The sequence below is a fragment of the Thermobia domestica genome, chromosome 1 (genome assembly GCF_964235325.1).
Source record: "Thermobia domestica chromosome 1, izTheDome1.hap1.1, whole genome shotgun sequence".
Classification (NCBI taxonomy): Eukaryota; Metazoa; Arthropoda; class Insecta; order Zygentoma; family Lepismatidae; genus Thermobia; species Thermobia domestica.
Genome location: NC_137454.1, coordinates 1078814 through 1099876, shown reverse-complemented (window position 1 = coordinate 1099876; position 21063 = coordinate 1078814). Strand labels below are relative to the sequence as shown.

At 38.2% G+C, this 21063-nt stretch overlaps 1 protein-coding gene across 2 annotated transcripts in view; it reads left to right on the top strand.

The window, feature by feature from the left end:
- Window positions 1–21063, top strand: part of LOC145683012 (uncharacterized) — a 193524-nt gene that overhangs the window by 147254 nt on the left and 25207 nt on the right. For both annotated transcript variants that reach the window (XM_081754368.1, XM_081754371.1), the window contains exon 4: window positions 12780–12925. In XM_081754368.1, coding sequence (XP_081610494.1) covers window positions 12780–12925 — 146 coding nt within the window. The remainder of the gene's footprint in view (window positions 1–12779; window positions 12926–21063) is intronic.

The window sequence follows — 21063 nt, the reverse complement described above, 5'->3', positions numbered from 1 at the left end:
TCAGGATTATACCCTTTAGGCCAGTGTTTCTCAAAGTGTGAGTCGCGGGCCGTTTCTTTGGTGGGTCGCGAGAAATTTTTCCTTTTAATTGTGAAAATTTTATTTTGATGCAGAAACATATGATGTAAAGTAAGCGCCATTCAGGAAATGAAAATTGAAAGCGTTTGTTAATGGGATGAAGAGTAAGTGGTTACTCACAACCCTGCCCTGCTGTACAGTCAGTAGAGATGCTGGGTTAAGATGGAAAGGAAATGGCTGAGTCAAAATCTGTCACGGGGTAGGGTATTGCGCAGAAAATAGTGTTAGCTCTGTGTTACCTTTATATGAAAAAATTAGAAACATGATTTACAAAATTTAATGTTTGAAATATCACCATAAACGTAGGTGGGCCACAAAGTATTTTTTAATATTTAATGTGGGTCGCGGTAACAACAAGTTTGAGAACCACTGCTTTAGGCTAAAGGAGACGATGATTAAACCAAGTGCATGATGTTGGAAGAATTGGTGGAATGATGAAGTGGGAGGAAACGGGAGTACCCCGAGAAAACTCGTGCACACGATGTTGTCCACCACAAACTTACTTGGCCAGGGATCAAAGAATGGTCCTCACGCACTAGAGGTAAGCGCTCTAGTACCGAACGACCGTCCTCCCCTATAGAAAAATAAGCATTTACCATAATACGATATGTATAGCAAAATATCACGTGTCTCGAAACTATGAGAGATTGAGTGGTTGAATCCCCCCTTGTCGAAACTCTGTGTACACTACTGCTCTTCATTTTCGTCTTTAATCGTTTACTCATTAAAATTCAGAAAAATGGGAATGAACTTATCTATCAGTGCTACCCCACTTTTCCCCATATTTTTCAAACTACCATCCTGGAAATCAAAGAATCACTAATCAGTGCCGTTAAAATTCTAATAACTGATTCTTTGAAAATTCGTTATTTGGATAACTCACTAATGCAAATATTTCTCTATGTAATTATTTAGTACTTGGAAAACAGAATTTTGTGAAATGGAACGAAACTGCAGTTTAACGTCCCACGGCTATGCTCTTATGCTAAAAGAAATGTGACTAATGGAAGGTAATGCTTGTAAAACTATATTTTCAAACTAAACACAACAAGACGTTGAGTAAGGCTTTCTGATAATATATTAAAAAACAAAATCATATAGCACTTTCAACACAATAATTGTCTTCTTCTGACTTCCACTTCTTCTGGCTTAGACGTTTTCGATTATTTTCACATGTCACCTCCCTTTCCCACTTGCATAATTTAGCCCAAGTGCCGTTAATGATAAAAGCTTAAGTTAGGCCATGGTCATTCATGTGCCAATAATTGTCAAATTCTTTACAGCGGTCGTCACATTCGTTTTTATCTTCTGTAGAAAATGTCCCCTGGTTCCTCCTTAAAACAGAAATTTTCAAAAACTCTAGGACATGCGTCCCTTTATTTTTAATCAGGACTTTATGTAACAAGTGTCATGTTTCCACCTTGACTTCCTAGTGAGATACTGTATTTTTGCCATAACTTTTTGAACCCTTTTATCCCCCGTTAGGATAAGTCCTTCCGGAAAACTAATGCGACAAAGTCCTAAGTTAGGCCAGGACCCATACGTATACCAAAAATCATCAAAATCGGTCCAACTGTGTACGAGGATCTAACCGTCAACATTTTATAGTTCTTTTTTATTTGTATACTAGTACAACGATGAATCAAACACTGGTTCTTTAATCCTTAATCTAAAATTGAGCCACATTTAAAATAATAAACACACTTCCTTCAGTCATTTTTACTTTCCTTTAATTTTTTAGCTAACTTGTTATATAGTCGTCCCTGACGAAGCTGCTCTTTTTATAATTCTATATTTATTTTTATTGTTACCTGGTTGTCCTGCCTACCACGTATTGACAATCTCATTGTTAAATTAGAACATATGAATATCTTTTATCGACAATATCTTTAAAACATTTCTTTCTCTTCTTCTGCAGCCAGCCTAGTACATATTTCGAATAACTTATTGTCCAAGACAATAATAATACAAGACAAGAAAATATACAAACGTACCGTTGTACTAGCAGAATACCCGTTCTTCGCACGGGGAGATTGCGTTTCATTTTGGACATCAAGAGCTGAATTTTGATGTGCCCTTAACTTCATCATCCGTCTCAGTTAGTCTAAAGGGCATATTCGTGGGACGTTAAACTGAAAGATTTCATTTAATTTTTATTTTTTTATTTGTTTATTATTTTTTTTTTTTTTTTTAAGGAATCCGACCAATTGAGTCACCGTCTTTTCCAGAAGATTCATGTTATATCTTCCTCTTTCAGTTAATTTACCCTCCAGCAGTAGTAATGTACAAAATGTGGATTTACAGATTCACGTATATCCGAACCACGCAGCTGTGCGTTCACACCATAAAGTGAACCCAGGAGATACGCATAACAATTATGCTGCCAACCTGTATTCTTTTACTTACTGCGTACTTTACTTTCAAGATTAGAAGACGACTTCCTTGTTTCCCGTAGGGAGATACGGTGATTCGATGGTAGTATTCACGTCTGGTGAGTGGGGTCCTTGGTTCAATTCCAGCTCGCGCCAAGTGGGCTTTGTAGTGGACAAACACCGTGTTCGTCAGTTTTCTCGAGTTTCTCCCATTTCTTCCTACTTTCTTCATTCCACCATTGCATTCATTTCTCGCATCACCATCTCTTTTAGCCGGCATATGCGTGGGCCGTAAAACTCGAAGATTTCATTTCATTTTTGTTTTCCTCTAGTAGTATGTGACACTGCTGATATGGTTTATGTTCAGTCTTGTCCGACAGAGATTGACTCGATTCTCGGTGAGGATGCATGCAATTCAGATTCTACGCAACTGAAAACGGGTTGATAGCCTTTGATGCTGAATACGGGTGTTAGACCTCTGTCGTTTATTTTGGGTGCTCAAATGTTTTTCATCTCTCTTCGAATGCATTGTGTACAATATGCAACGGCTGGAAAGGTGCAATTTGAATGCAGATGTGTTTGACGGAAGGCGGAGTCTAGTTCGCAACAGAAAAGAAACACATGTAATCAAAGTATTTTTTTTTTTAAATCCCTTGTTTGGTCTTTGTTTCCGGTGAGCATGTGTTGATAGTGTGAGTCATATCCTATCTCGTAGCCGAAGCGAATCCTAGATATGAGAAGCAAATGAAAGGCGTAGTACAACGCAGTCATAGTGTCTGTGTGAGAGGAACATACACAACGTGTGCGTGCAGACGCCTAGGTTCACTGACCCTTAAACATCGAACCGAGTACTCTCCCCTTATTGCACAATTCCCTCTCGTTTCGTGTTTTTTTTTAAAAGAAAGAAGTAATTGTAAAGCATGGGAGAAAAAAAACTGATTCCAAAAATCCCTTTGAATATTTGTAAAGTACCACGCATTGGAGTCTTCATTCCTTTTATTGCCCTTCCAACTTTTATAGACCTATGTATTGGATGCTGTAAGGGTACTTGAACTGAAGTCCCTGGCACGAAGCAGAGGCGTCACTTGCGGAGAGCAGGGCAATTGACCCTTTTCTTTGAGAAATCCATAATTTTTAATCAATTGTATACTAATCTATATACAAAAAAAAAAAAAAAAAAGTAACTAAGTTTGTGATTTAACTCTTGAACCACGAGACCGATCTCGATCAAATTTTCAACATAGATGAGGTTCGAACCTGGGAAGGTTTTTATTTCACTTTGATGGTTCAACTTAGGGAAGGAGGGGAGATATTTTCTAAAAAAAATGATCGAAAATGACTGATATGAGTGTCGAATCAGTTTTCGGGGTCGCTGAGATGAACAGTGACACTTCCGATGCCGTTAAATCCAAATTGAGCCCTTTATGTCCAAAATGAAACTTATTCTCCCCGTGCGAAGAACGGGTATTCTGCTAGTATAGTAACAAAATGGACGTGAAATTTTTATGTCAGTGGAACACCATGACATCTCCTTGCCTTCCCGTGGCAAAATCTGAAATGATGCTACTGGAACGAAGTTCTGAGTGTAAGCCGACAGTCGATAAGTTTAAATTAAGAGTTGTGTGGTCAGTACATAGTTCTACCAGCTTTGCTATTGGTTGTTTTGACTAATACTTCTTAAATTGCCTTTATCGTTGTCCATTTGCTGTTCATAATATAAAAACAATTTTCTATTATTCAGTTCAAAAACTTTTGCCATCGCGAATTCTGTCGAGGAATTTGAAGCTTAAAATATCGTCCCTCTCGAGACAAAGGGGCGTATCTCATTTTTACAACTATTCAAGGAGACAAGTTTAAAGATGTTATCATAAGTTCATTTTATCGTGTTCTGTCAAAATTTAATTTGATCTCGTAAGTTACATCAGTGGTCGAAGTGAGACGGTATGCGGTGGTATGCCATACCATTCTGGTTTTCCAGTAACTATAACATACCATCACTGGAAAGTAGATTCTAAATACCTTTAGTAAATTTATTTCTATACACAGTAATTGACGTTTGACGAATAGCTTTACACGTAAAAATATTTCATTTCTTACGTATAAATAATTTCTGTTGACAACGCCGACATTTTTGTTATTCTTTTCATATCTTTTGTTTTCAAAATGAGGTGCCTCCAAAGAACTTCATCTAGTTTATATTTTGTTGTCCCGCATTGAATTGTTTCTTTCTTATGTATGTGTGTCTCGTCTTGTCTTAATGCATACAAATGTCGTGTTTTGAGCATGGACGGATTTAGGGGTTGTCTGCTGTGGGGGTGGATCTTCCGGGTATTTGGAATATCCCTCAGTCGAGTGGAAATTCGGGAGTTTTCTCGTAGGAAATTAAGGTGAAAACTCGGTTTTCGAGCATTTTTGTGAATAATTCTCTATAATAGAACATAAGGGGAGCCCCACTCGTAAGTACGGAAAAGTTCTCCCATGGTTTTGAGTCATTGTGTAAATAGAAATTCGATTGTTAGGCAATATACCCTTACTGCATTTCAACATTTAAATAGCCGGTATGGCAAGTCAAAATCGTAATAAAATATCGCCTCTGTTTTTGTTTCGAACACTGAGTTACATACCTGACACGAAGGATAACAAACTAATTAAAAAAAAAGACGATAGAATAAATGAGAAAAGGTCTAAACTTGTCTCCTGGAAAAGTTAAGAAAATGAGATACGCCTCTTTGTCTCGAGAGGGACAGTATATAAACGATAATCATGCCTGTTGTTCTGTATGGATGCGAAACATGGTCACTTACTCTGAGGAAAGAACGTAGACTGAAAGTATTTGAGAACAAGATGAGATGAATATTCGGACCCAAGAGGAATGGGAATGGTGTATGGCGGAAACTTCATAACGAGGAACTACATAACGTTTACCAAACGTTGTTAAGGCCATCAAATCTAGGAGGCTCAGGTGGGCAGCCAGAATGGAAGAAAGTAGAAACGCTTTCAAAGTCTTGACTGGTAGACCCATAGGAAAACGACCATTAGGAAGACCTAGGCGCAGATGGGAGGCCAATATTAAGATGGATCTCGCAGAAATTGGAATACAAAGTAGAAACTGGATCCATTTGGCTAAGGATAGAAGTCAGTGGAGACTTTTGCGAACGCGGCATTGAACCTGCAGGCTCCATAGGCCATAGTGAGTGAGTCAGTTAATATAAAAATAAACGACGTGGGACGGGGGCTATTATGGTGATGACAGTATACAGTGTGATACGTTATTTATCCTTTACGCGTAGCTTCTATTAACCTTTTTGATAGTCTACAAAAAAAAAAAAAAAAAAAAAAAATCCTTTTATAGCATCCGAACAATTCTCGGTGCATCCTTTCATATCATTGTCATTGTAATTCCACGAAGGACCATAGTCGCTCACGTTTAATTGGGTGATACATCTTCTACTGTCAGGACCGGCCCTAGGCAATTTGCCGCCCCGTGCAATTGTATCATTTGCCGCTCTTAGTTCTTCAGAAAGAACAAACCTTAAAACCCACAATTTTAAGCATGCTGCTTCATCACGGACAACGAAGTGGGAAATGCACTCGCACTCAGAAAGTCCTAAACACTATAATCTCGTTGTGTCTGTTTTCTCTTTAGAATAAATAATAATATATTATCTTAGTGAAAGATAAAGCAAACACACCTGCACAGGAAAGATAGTAATCCTTTTTATAGAATTCAATATCGACCTTCTGTCTCAATATAGGGCCTATCAGTTTGCAATTCCAGTGCAACTAGCTTTTTTTATCTTTATTTCTTGATTTTCCTTCTACATCTGTTATTTTTTTTAATCCATCTTCAAAGATAAGGAACTTGTTTGTGATAAAGACAAGACCAGTTTTCATATCAAAACTATGATAACGAACTAAATGGAACAGATGTTCGTTACTGTTCGAAAATTGAGTTTTTGTATTTGACAACAATCAAGCAATTCATGCTGGAATTTATTTGACCATTTGCTTTAGCACTGTCCTTGTGATCTTAAACTAATGCGTCCTAAATATGATTTATAAATGCAGTATTCAAATAGGCCAGTTTAGGAAATTTAACTACCATCATCATGAAGTCTGTTTCTAAGAGGTAATATTTATTTTAAATATGGCAGATTTTGCTGCCCCGTGTAAATTCATATGTTGGACATATGGTAGAGCCGGCTCAGTCCACTGTTAAAAATGCAATCACTATTCAGCTGCGTTGCCTTGTCTCACTTGATTCCATTTCACAGATTACTCATAGGAAAGAGTAAATGGTAGGGAGATGTAACTACCAGATGGCGATTGTTGTTGATTGACCACTCTTTTGTTTTCGTCACTTCAGATTGTGCTTTCTTTTTTTATTTTTTCAACAAACTTAAGAAGTTCGTTACTCAATTCTTTCTCTCTCTCTCTCTCTCTCTCTCTCTCTCTGTGTGTGTGTGTGCGCGCGCCTGTTATTTGCGAATTTTTCAATTTTGAGTCCTCCATTCCATAGAACATCAAATCTATCTGAAAGAAGTGATGGAATTTTTCGCATCACTTTTACCGTTCCCGAGATACTGGCCAAAAAGTTCGAATTTCGGGAGATTTAAGAAACCATAACTCGGGGAACCGTAAGTCATAGAGAGATGATATTTTGCTAATTTTTCAATTTTGAGCATATCGGAACACAATCTTTTCGAAATTCTGTTTATTTCAACAGGAAGGCGAATAAAAATAGTAATACTTCTATAAATCACAGTCCGAATTTCTACGTGGTGCTTGTAGCCTAACCTTATGAGAACAGAAAAGCGTAATAAAACAACTGTGGTAATCATTTGCAGTATTGGATAAATTGTAATTGCTACCATTGGTATTTGTATTACAGTAGTAGATGAGACTACACCCATATTGTCAAAAACGTTTTGTCTAATGGGCTGAAGTATTCATCAATAACATATACATTTCCTGAGGATGTGGTTGTGGAAAATTTGAAGGAAATAAACGGCAGAACTAATACTCCGGTACAATAGTCATAGTTGCCAGACAACGAAAATTATTTTTATTTTCTTTTTCTCCTGGGAAGGGCTTTCACCGTGGATGTTGTTGGTTCTGTGTTTCGAAAGATTAAAAGTTCTCAGCCATTATCTTTCCTCTGCTATTGTGTGATGCTATGCTCTTCACTTGTTCTATACGTGCTTATAATATAATATTGCAGGACCTTTCACCTATGGTTTTGCAATAGTTTCTTTTACATCCTGGACAGACTTATTATTTCTTCTCTTGCACAATATATTGCTCTTCGTTATTTTATTTGAAAAGAAGAAATGATGTGCTTGAATCTTGCTAAATTATTTACTAAATAATTTAATTACTAAATAAATTATAGACGGTTTCGGGATCAATTTTCAAGTATTGATTGAGCGTTGTGAGGCAATTGGGGAGCTACCGTAATTGAGAGGCAAGGAGAGGTAGGGTATGTCTAGGAAGCGAGAAATAAAGGCAATGGTACCCTATGTGATAATGTCAGAAATTGTCCAGAAAGGTGTCAGACCTGACGCCATCCACTAGACATGAAATCCTAAGAATTCGTCATACACCACATGCAGAAAACGAACCTATTGCACGGCACACATGGACTAATTAATAATTGTATAGTTGAGCAGTAAAGTGAAAAAAAAAAAAAAAAGATCTTCCCTGGCTAAATGAGACGGTGATAGTGAGAAATGAAGAAAGTGTGAGGAACCAGGAGAACCCGGAGAAAACCTACGCACACGGTGTGTCCCCCACAAAGTTCACTTGGCGCGAGTTCGGATCGAACCAAACACTCCATGCACTAGAGGGGAACACTCTACCACTGAGCCACCGTGGACCCCATAACTAAAGTGTCAAACGAATTCGAACAGAAGATAACCCAATCGATACAACAACTGGGTGTTTAATTTTATTAGTATGCGCGTTACTGTTCGGACAAATCAAACAATAGACACAATCTTCTATTTACGAATGTATACTTTTTATACACAGTACATTAATAAATAAATAAGTAAAGTATTAGATTAGATTAAAAAAAAAAAACTTTCTACTGTATGAGATTGGCAGGGAACGAGATGCCTCTTAAAGTCATAAGAGTTCGAAAACTACGCATGATAATTTACCTCAACCATGTGATCTCGATTGCTTTATGTATTGTTCTTGGACAATATTATAAGCTACTTAAAGTAAAATTAAACTTAACTACAATTTTCTTCTGGTGCAGGGGGTCCTTGGTTCGACCCCATCTCGCACCAAATGAGCTTTTTGGTGGACAAACACCGTGTGCGTGGCTTTTGTCTGGGTTCTCCCGTTTCCTCCCATTCTTCATTCCATCATTTCATTCATTTCTCATCTTAACCGTCTCCTTTAGCCTAGCCGGTAAAACCATGGTATGTAAAACTTAAATATTTCATTTTAACCGTAATTTTGCGCTATATAGGGTGTTTCAAAACAACATCGACAACATTTGGGAGGTGATACCTGACACCAAAATAAGACAAAATGTATAGACAAACCTAGGTGCACAAATGCTTCCTTTCGGAGTTATAGGCTGCCGAAAATATGAAGAAAAAAACTTTAAAGGTCCATAGCTCCATAGCTATGGAACCTACCGTTGTTAGGTCAAGACTTCACTTAGGAACTAGTATGTGCCCTATCCAAATATCCATGTTTCAGAATCGTGCCGTACTTCCGTACCATTTTTTTTATAGAAGTCGTTGGTGAGTACTTCAAATTATATGCCCGTAGCCAAAGTCCCTCTATAAAAAATCGTTATGTGAGTACTTAACGCTGCTCGAACGTCAAGCGTGCTCCTGCCATTTTCTTATCTTATTAACTGTGCTGACAGTACCGACATCTGTTGAGCGAAAAACCGTACTACAACATATTTAAATTTCAGAACAATTCGCCCCCAGAAAGCAGAAAGGTGCTAAGCGCCACTTTCCTTGATTTCGAACTAGGTGCATATAATGACCACCCATTTCATGTTTAATGTTGTGCAGAAATGAGACAAGTGGCACGAGACAATATCAAAGGTTTGCAGTGAAAACTGAATTGTAGAAAAGAGAGAGAATTGGAATTAATTAATGTTTCATTCGTTTTTATTCATGTCCTGAGAAATTTGCATTTTGGCGCTTAGCACCTTTCTGCTTTCTGGGGGCGAATTCTCAATGCCAGTATCGTGATACAGGATGACAAAAACGAGTGTATACATTTTTCTGGCGGACTCTGTATATTTTCATATTGTAATGTATCGTATGTGTTTATTTATTTACCACTTGATAATAAATGGAGCATATTGCCCTATCAGGGACATTGAAATACATAAATACTTTTTCCGTGGGGAGTGATGGGTAGGAAGAAATGCGGAGAATTGTTGACATCCAGATGGCGGTAGGGAACTTCCATTGTTGAACCGTTGAAGAATTCGAATTTCAATTTTTACGTAGCGTCCAGAGTTATTTTATTTTATTTTTTGAAACTTAGATTTGTAAGAAAGATCTTCTAATAGCTTTGTTTTATATTACTTTGCCTATGGATACGATTGTACTTATATCGATGACAGATGATTGATTCGAGTTCTTGATCTGGGCTGTGCCTGAAACTAAAGGACTGTTACACCCAGTGGCGTATTTAGGGAAGGGGACTTCCGGGCTTAAGCTCCCCCGAAATCTTACTTAGTATAGTAAAGTAAATATCTTGCAGAATTTTCACATTTCCAGGCAAAGCCCCCTCCCCCGAAAGTTAGCAAAGCCCCCCGAAACAAACTCGTAAATACGCCACTGGTTACACCAAATAATTTAAGTATTGTATGTTTAAGTTGCTAAGGAGCGTACATTTGTAAACAAATTTCCTGTGTAGCGGTTCTTCTTTCTTTCCATACTCTTTGTATTTTCCTGTTGTGTTTATTTCCCTGTTGTGTTTATTTCCCAAGGACTTTCACCAGCAGTATCTTATAATTATTACTACAAGATGTGATGTACACGTATATTGGTGTAATTGCGTGGGAGACGGGGAGGGGTTTGGAGAAGTCGTCACGCGAACTAAAAGGTGCGAACACTCACACAAAAGAAAATTTGTCGACCATCGGCACATCAACAACAACTATTACGTAATATTTGCAATACACGCACATGTTCACTTCAAACAAAAATACACGTGATATATTATAAGAGCTATTTCTTTCATCTTTAATGCATAAATACTTAGTTTATATAAATTTTGTAAATTTGCTAGATTCAAGCCTTATGGATAGAATAGCGCCTCTGACCCACTTTTAAGGCGGGGCACATAAGTGAGGCTAGTCAAATCGAGGCAGGAGAGAATTCGGAGAGAGGCTTGAGTGTATCAACTGTCTCTCACTGTATTAAATGTCTCTCAGTCATAACGTTCGAGAGAGGCCTTTGTCTAGCAACAGTATTGAACCTCCCTCAGCTGCCCTGTCCTCTGGTAGGCCTAATAGAGGGTCTCATCCTTCATACTAGCGGTGTTACACAATGACTTAAAGTGCAGCGATCAGTTTGGAAAAAGATTAAATCTATGGTTTAGACATTGAACTTGTAGATAAAGTTTCGTGGGAGAGCCGGGTTCGATTCCCGGCGAGAGCTCATGCGGTTCGAATTCCACGTTAATTAGTAGATCCCGTCTCATATTGCCTCGCTGCTGAAAGGGACGTTAAACTCAAAATGTACTCAATTCGTAGATAGAAAGCAGCCGACAACCGTGCGAGGCGGTCTATCAAACAATATGGATTAAAATATTCTACTTGCACTGTCTTTGGTGGAATGGTACTGCGATCCAAGTGCATGCTGATTGATTGATGTATCTATTCCAGTGATAGTATTATTTAGTTGTACGAGGGGCAGTCAAGAAGTTCCCGGAATTCTGTTCTAACTCTTTATTATCACAATGTAAATACATATTTACTTAATCATCTTCAAAGTAGGCATCTTCGGAACACAGAGACTTGTTCCACCGTTCCTCCGATTGGTGAAAAAACTAAGGCCCAAGGGCGCCCATGTTGTGGTTTCCGAGGCAAGTATAAGCGACGTTTCAAAAATAGTTTCCAATTTTGCTGTAACGAATGTAAAAATTCTATTGGATTTTTGATATTCTGAAGTACAATTTCCTCTAGGGGGCGATCGCCCCACCTTGCCCCCCCCCCCCCTGATGGGCGCCCTTGCGAAGACCTCTTTTGGTATCTTCCGAAGTTCAGCCCTCGCGTTGGTTTTGATGTGTTCTACGGTTGCGAAATGGGTACCGGTGCTGTTTCCTTAAAGCGCTGTCACTGGTAAGCTGTTTTTAAGGCTATCGAAGCACATTTTCCCATTTTGCATCTGAATTTGATGTTTTTGCGCGTTGCTCGAACTGTGACATTGCTCTTACTGATGACCACACACACTCCTCCGTTCAGCTGCGCGACTCATACACTGTCTGTTATGAGCTGTTCACACTTATCAAATTCATAATTAGATAACCTAAGGACTGTACCCTATAAGATTCATTGTGATTGCATCGCTAATACTGAAAGTCAACATCATTCTCTGGAAGAGCTCCTTCGTGGCTAAGCGGTTAGCGTACGCGCCTTTGGCGTGGGAGCAGGCCCGCATCCAGGGGGGTCTAGGAGGGGCCGGCCCCCCTAAATTTTTGCTGGCCCCCTAAAAGTTTTACAGTAGGCTTGCAAAAGTACTATAATATGGTGATGAACTATCATATGGTTGGATCGTCCCCCCCTAACTTCAGTCGGGCCCCCCTAAGTTTTTGGGCTGGCTACGGGCCTGCGTGGGAGACCCGGGTTCGATTCCCGGCGTGTGGTTCGGATTCCACGTTAATCAGTACGTCCGTGTCTCATATAGCCTCGCTGCTGAAAGGGACGCTAAGCTAAAATCACCATCATTCCGGGATCTTTTTGACTGCTGCTCGTATATCTCATTCACAACAACAAACCTCGGGAGAATAATGAAATGTAGGGACCGATGGCGCTTAATTCTTCTTCACCTTGAGTTTTAATTTTTTTATTATATTGCTTCTCACACTTCAATCTCACTTTTGATGCACCCTATACAACTACACCCAGTATACTTAGCTCTCTCTTTTTTTTTTTCCTTAAGCTTCTTTTGAACTTATGAAACCCAATTGCGATGGCGACGTGACAAAGCCCTGACGTAAGCATACAACAAAGCTATTATTCTAATTTCCATGCGAAAGGTGTATTTTGACGTAAACAGGGTGAAGAATATTTTTTTCTTTTCTTTTACTAATGGTGTTATTCTGTGTTTCTGCCCAACACAGGTCAAGGCCTTATGCATTTGTGTTGCTATCGAAAGCAGAGCCGGCGCTTTTCCTGGCGGGGCAGTGCGAGACTGAAAGCCAGCGCTGGATGAACAAGATTCGATCCTTACTCAGACCTCCAGATTCTACTTACAAGTTTGATCAAGGTAAGACATTTTTTTTTTTTAGCTGAGATTAAATTAATTAAGGATTGCCGAATTACCAAGAACATATATGTATATAGAATAAATATACCATTGGTTTTCAACCTGTAGTCCTTGAACCCACAGTCAGCACTGAAAGGAGCTGTCGCCACTTACTGTCTATTTTTGTTAAAATATCTCATTGTACGGGATATTTCTTTCTATAAGCAAACATAGATTGTGACAGTGTGAAATCATCCTGTCAGAAGGAAGACAGGAAAGGCTTCGACATAGAGTTAGTACAGGTAGAAAATCGCTGAAGTAATCTTACTTGTTAATATTAAGGAGTGTAGCTTCATATATTTATTCATTCAATTTTTCTAAAAATCAGAATTCTTCAGCCTCTTCAAACTGTCACATAAACGATGAAGCCTGGGATCAGCAGCATTCATAGCTAAATATTTTCGAATGGATGATCCATTTACTGTTATTAGTTATTCGTACTGAAGTCTCATAGTGATAGGCCAGGTCTTGTCTTCTTTTTCTATGACACTGCCTAGGAACTGTCTTCAAAACCCTCATTAATAGCGAATTTGACATCTGACATAATGTTTAATGTGGCTATCAGTTGCCTTCTAAATTCAGGTTATGTTATATTTGGAAGTATTGAATCAAGTGTTGATATGGCTGCAGTGCTTAAAATCCAGCCCTTCCTAAGGGGGGCATGGTGGCTTGATGTTAAGGAGCTTACCTCTGTTGGGCGGGGTACATGGTTTGATCCCCGCCTAAGTTTGTGGACAACATCGTGTCCGTGTGTTTTCTCTGGATGATCCCGTTTCCTCGCACATTTTCATTCTACCAACCATTCCATCATTCACTTGATTTAATCATGGGCCGCGGTGGCTCAGTGGTAGAGCGTTCACCTCTAGTGCTTGGGGTCCCGGGTTCGATCCCAGCCCCCGCCAAGTGAACTTTGTGGTGGACAAACACCGTGTGCGTGGGTTTCCTCGACCTTCTCCCGTTTCTTCCCAGTTTCTTCATTCCACCATTTCATTCATTACTCATCATCACCGTCTCGTTTAGCCTAACCGGCATAACCGTGGGACGTTAAACTGAAAGATTTCATTTTCAAGCTTTTTCTATTAATGTAGTCTAAAAGAGCAAAGGAATAGATTTTATTCGTATATTTCGGATTGGAAGCCACGTTCCACATAGTTTGCGTAGTATGTTTTTTTCACCGTTTCGTAAATAAGCCTGTCTGTCAGTTTATAAGCAATTGATCACCTGAATTACAAAAAAATAATGATAACTCAATTTGAGAGAGACCTTTGAAATAAGAACGACTGACGTATTAATGATAAATGCGTAGTGGTAAATAATTTTCTTCAAACAAGGAAACTAGATTTTCTCTTATTTCCGTTAATATCATTGAGTGTACATGTGAACAAAGATTTGCAGACAATCTCTTCTTAAGATTATTCTTTCAAATTATTAGCAATATATTGGCAGGAGTCGCTTAAGGTAAGATTTTATATACATATTAACTTATTTTCTGTTTACATATTTTTATATGCTTGTTGGGAAACGTACAATCAAGAAAGTAGACACTCGCTATTTACTTTAATATTGAATATTGACCTTAAACCTTCCCTGGCTTTGGCGTGTTTTAACGCCTTCAAACTATACCGTGAGTTTCGTGTTCTTAGTGTGTTTTAACGCCTCCAAAGCAGTGCCGGGTGGGCCTAGACCCCCCAGATTTTGAGTGAAAAATAATTTTAGCTATTATTTATATATAATTTTAATGTTAATAGTAAGTTAATACCTATCATAGTCTGGGTTCTGTCTGCTCCCTCCCCCAGTTTTTACCTTCTAGATACGCTACTCCTCCAAAGTATACCACAAGGTCTCTCGATTTGGCGTATTTTAACACCTTCGGATTATACCATGAATTCCGTGTCTTTGGAATGTTTTAACGCCTCCGAAGTATACCACAAAGCCACTGCCTTTGTCGTGTTTCAGCGCTTTGGCATACGGTTCTATTCTGCAGACTAAACACGTACACCAAAGCGTTAACTACGCCCAACAGGGAACAGGACTTGGTATAGCCTGGACGCGTGAACTTACCCGCGCCAGGAAAAGAGAAAATTAAAGATGTGACGTTTCACGACGAAGTGCTTTGTTCACTAGCTGCTACTAGATGTAACTGAGATTAGTACAAACATTATTCGAATAACCTTCCTCTCAATTCCTTAAATAAGTGTTTTGTTCCAACACTCGTATTTCAGAATAAAATCCTGAGACGAATATTCGGTCCCAAGAGGAACGGGAATGGGGAATGGCCTAAACTTCATAACGAGGAACTACATAATTTATATGGATTACCAAACATTGTTAGGGTCATCAAGTCTAGGAGGCTTAGGCGGGAGGGTCATGTAACTAGAATGGAAGAAAGTAGAAACGCTTTCAAAGTGTTGACTGGAAGACCAATCAGAAAACGACCATTAGGAAGACCCAGGCGCAGATGGGAGGACAATATTAAAATGGATCTCGCAGAAATAGGAATACAGAGTATAAACTGGATCCAGTTGGCTAAGGATAGAAGTCAATGGAGAGCTTTTGTTAACCCGGCATTGAACTTCCGTGTTCTATAGGCCATAGAGTTAATTCCAACGAAGTCCGAATGTGTGACATTGTTTAAAGCAAAATTGTGTCTGGCATTTTTCTGTATGTTCAGTTGGCTGTTGTGGGAGGCTAAAGGTAACTTTCGAGAAACTATATAAATACCAGGAACAAGTAGAAGATATTCAAGTACACTCTAATGAAAAGATTTCCACAAAATTAGGAGGCGCACTACAATATTATTCGAAATTAGAATACGCATTTATTGGACTTCAGGAACACAAATGACAGGCAGTAGGGTAACGAACATACGACTTGGGTAAAGAACTCCTTATATTTTCATGGTTATTTGATTTACCATTTCATTTCAACATAAAAAGTTGCGAACTTTTCGTAACCTTTGCCATGCGACCTCAAGTATACCAGTAGACCTAAATGAAACCATATTTTTAAGCCTTTTCTTCTGAGTTTATACAAGTAGTAGATTTTTTTTTTTTTTTGTATATTATTTGTATTAGTTTACGCTTATCATATTTTTCTCTTGTTTATTATAGTTCATAGTGTCTCTTTGGAAAATGATTGTTATAAGCATCGGCGAAAATCTGTCAATATTATAGGGGAATTTGTAAGACCGTTTTCATATATAACATTGAAACGTTGTTCAAAATATTTATAAAGTTGAGAAACAATGCTGTGGAGGATCAGGGGAGTAGAGTTGTCTTCAACATTGGAAGGGGGCAGGTTTGAGACTTCTTCTGGCGGTGCATCAATTTCATCTCATTTCCTTTTGTGGCAGTCGGACACAAATCCCCCCAAAAACACATTTCTCCCCGAAAAACACATTTTAAATGGGATTATTGGGAGACTGTCCCCCAGTTCCAAAGGACATGTCCCCCCTTCTTCCCCTGGGATTTGCGCCAGTAGTTATGAAAGACATATGTTGATAAATAAATCAGTCATTTAAATAGAGATTTAGAGAGACCAGTGATAAATGCAAGTGAATCATAGAGAAAATTTGGTAGAATAGAAATAGTTTATATAATACGGGCGGATCCAAGGGGGGTCTATAGGAGCTATAGCCCTCCCCCCTTGACCCTCAGGTATATACTGGATAAAATGGACTTCAATACTGTTTTTACGCTGGATAAAGCGACAAACTATGGTTTCGCCCCTCCCTTGATTATATCCTGGATCAACGACTATATATATTACTGGGAAGACGTGAATGGAAGAATTCTGTACATAATGCTAACTACAAATTACATGACGTGGAATCGAATAAAGACTCTTTGCATCGCAAATATACGTTCAATCTACCTACTACAGTATAATGTATGTTGGTCTACAGACGACGATTTTCATTGGATTACCATGCATTCTTTTGTGAATTTTCCCTTTTAAAAGTTTCTCATAGAACTGATAGGATTAGCGGAAATTAAAAAAAAAAAAAAAAAAAAAATCGTGTCGGAGATCTAAGATAAAACTTCCTCTTGTAAGGGTCATTATGTCAAACTGGCGGCAGTGTCATGAGTATATATTAAGCAATTTATTAAAAGGAAGAGGGTGATTTTCCCACTTTATTAAAACCTATTTATCTCTGAATACTTGGATTAGTTCCGTCTAACAGTAAGATGAAGGGAAAGAGTACACAGCAGCTGTTATTGCAAATTTTGTGGAATAAAAAAGAACTCTTGAAAATTTCAAGGTCAGACAGAATCCAATGAAAGCCTCCCCGTTTATAAACTCATAATACTCCCAACGAGACATAAACGTATGTCTGGCTATTTTACATCAATTGGGCAGATAACAGTCAGTGCGGGCACCTATTGCGTGTTTCATTGGATTTCACACGATGTGTGCACGCATCAGACAATCCGGCGCCTTCAAGGGGTGTTTTTCACAATGAACAACTGAGGGGATTGGGTGACTGGCTTTTGACTGTGATTGATCATCTGCTCTGGCAGGGTCATTCACTCGTATTTCTTTCTGAAGAGAATCTTGTTAATACTCTCCTCACAGATGCTGAAATCTAAGCCTCTGCTCTGCTTTGTGGATAATATGGACTTTTTCAAAGAATTACACACAATACACCCGTGGGTTTTTATCATTTGAGAATACGAGTGGAAATAGCAGTAAATTTTTTAGGAATATTATATTGAGGAAATAATCGTTAAAACTGATACTTTACGTGCTACGTATATTCTAGAATACCACGATTCTTACAGTAAGATCCTCTGTTGTAGGAAGCGCTGGAAACATCCACCCCTTCTAAGTATCCAATTCCTTAATTCTCGTTTTTCCTACCACTTACGCTCGAGAAACAAACGTCTCTTCCCTCCCCCTTAAAAAAAAAAAAATACTTTGGAAAGATGTATACATGGTCAGTGCGTTGCAATCTTTTTCAGTTTTTGGTACTTTTAAGTATCTATATATTAAAATACTAGGTTTATACGTTTGTGGACGTTTCTTTTGACAGTGATATCTCGGAAACCACAAGCTTTAGAAAGATGCCGTTTTTACTGATCGATTGCAAATTTTCTGTAGGTTGTTAATTTCTACTTGAATATTTAAAAAATGGCAGTTATTTCTTCATTACATTTTCAGGGGTATACTGGAAACATTAAAAGTTTAAAAAGTAAAGCATCATATCGTACGAGTTATACATTCCAACGCCACACATTTGGATACGGAGTAGGGATGGCCAGACGGATCCGGATCTCGGATATCCGGATCCTATAAGTTTTGGATCTTGGATCCGGATCCGAAGTTTTGTATCTTGGATCCGGATCCGAAGTTTCGAGTTCAGATTCGGACTCCTGTTTTGAATATTTTAGGCCTTAGATTGAGACTCAGAACTAAAATATCCATATGTATAAAATTTACTAGGTGAATTTTATCTAACTCAGTGGGAAGACAATTCAATTTAAATGACAAAAGATTACATCAAAATGTCATTTTCACATTTTTCAGGGTGTAGACCATTGTTGCGCACACCCCATCATTTAGTCTTTAGTATATCTTTAAACGTACTACAAGTATGCCACTTTCATCTCAAGTCAGTAGTTGTATAGATCTGCCTTTTGTTATATATTAATCGAGTTAGGATTAAAATTCAATTGTTTGTGAGACCTATGATAATATTTTCAAAATGAGTTATAACGTTGAAAAACTGCATAGTAATGCTGCATATTTTCTTTGTGCCACATTGGAATTTAATGTAGTCTATCTTATACAGTCGGCTCTTATGATTAATTCAATGATCTAAACTCCTGCAGCATTACGCTAAAATCATGGACGTCTTTGAATTTTCGTCATCATTTCTATTTTTTTTTTTTTTTTTTATTACGAGCAAAATAAATATCATAAGCGGTATTTTACATAATACATATAGACGCAGATCAGTCAGTTGATTGCTTAAATTTTATAGCAAAGCTATTACATTTCTAAGACACTGGCGGCCTTAGGACAAAATCCATGGCTTTCCCATAAAATCTTAAATCTCTCTATATAAAAAAGGCAAAGTCCTGAGTGACTGAGTGAGTGAGTGACAGATCACCGTACAGGCCAAATCGCATAAGCTTCAAACCTGAAATTTGGACAGTTTATAGGCTTTGTGACGTAGGATACCACTAAGGAAGGACTTTGGGAAATTCGACGAGGAAGGGGGGAAACGGGGTGGAAAATATTGATGATTCTTGACGTTAGATACTTCAAATTTGATATTTGGGTTTCTCATTGAAAATAATTTGATACTTGTTTAAGTGCTTTTTGATATTTAAATTAGAAGGGGTAGGGAAGATATAGGAAGTAAAAGAGCGGGTGGTAATTGCAATTATTGCAACTAGTATAATAATATGCCTATATCTTGGAAACTTAAAGGGTTAGAAACATGGAATTTGGTATTTGGACTTCTCACTTAAAATAATTAGATACGTATTTCAACGTTATATATATATATATATATATATATATATATATATATATATATATATATATATATATATGGCCCAGAAGGGAAGAAAAAGGGCGAGAAGAAAATTAAGTGGGGATTACAATTACTGTATTAATATGTTATATCCTTTAAGGTTAGAGACTTGAAATTTGGTATTTGCATTTCTCATTGAAAATAATTTGACATGTGTTTCAGTGTTTTTTGACGTTTTAGTAAAAAGGAAAAGAAAAGAGATGGAAAGGAAAGAGAGTGGGGATTGTAATTATTATAATACCATGTCGATTTCTGGGAACCTCTGAAGGTTAGGAGCATAGAATTTGGTATTTGGACTTTACATTTGAAATAATTAGGTATGTACTTAAGCGTTTTTTGATGTATGTCTTAGAGGAGAAGAAAAGGGGAGGAGAGAAAAGACTTTTATACCTCGGAATCCTGGAATGTTAGAGAAATGAAACTTGTTATTTGAACAAAAATTCGTTATGAAATGAAATCCTTGAGTTTTACGTCCCACGTTTATGCCGGTTAGGCTAAAGGAGACGGTGATTATGGGAAATAAATGAAATGAAGAAAGTGGGAGGAAACAGGAAAATCCCGAGAAAACCCACGAGCACGGTGTTTGTCCACCACAAAGTCCACACGGCGCGATCTGGGATCGAACCAGGGACCCCAAGCTCCGGAGGTTAACGCTCTACCACTGAGCCACCGCGGCCCCATAAAAATTCGTTATGTTTGCAGGCGTATGATGTGCGAGGCCGTAGACCGAGCAAATGTGTGGGCTGGGGGGAAAGCCCCCATGTACTCGCACTGAAATTCGGTATGTCTCGGGTTACCAGAATGTTATTACATACAATTTGATATTTGAACTGAGATTCGGTATGGTTGTAGGTTTACGAGGTACGAGGTCATAGGCCGATCAAATGAGATATCAGAGGGTCTAAGGGCAAATCCCCAGACATTTCTTTTTAAACTGATTATGATTAGAGGCTTTTGTGGTGCGAGGCCCTAGTAACGGGGGTCTAGTGGCGAAGCCCCCAACTAGCCGAGGTCTATTAAGTACAGTATATAAATGTATTTGCGTAATGACTGGAAATTGCATGTATGCCTGTGGACAAAATTGCATAAGTAGCCACGAGAAATGACAATCCTTTAAGATAAAAATTTTAAAAAGCTACCAAAATGTACTCTTGAATGAGTTGTATATTATGTTTGCGCAGGGGCGAATCCAGAACGGACTCCTGGAGGGGGCGGTTGGGGATGCTAGCAGTGAAAAATTACTTAGATGATCTGAAATTGCCACAAATTACTACTAAAGTACACTGTTAATGGTGGCGCTGGGTAGGGGCGAACGATTTTTCGCCCTCTCCCTGGCTCCACCTATGTGTTTACATGAATGATATAGCTCCTTATACAACCTATGCAGAATTAAAGTAGTGGATTACTAATTACAAAGATACGTGTTACTGCTCGTGCCTCCATATGGTATTTTGTATACACATACAGTACATTAATACATTGATTTTGATACATTAATTGCCATTTAGAACTTCATCTCTACTACAATTCTTAATTCTAACTGGAGTGGTACGGTCAC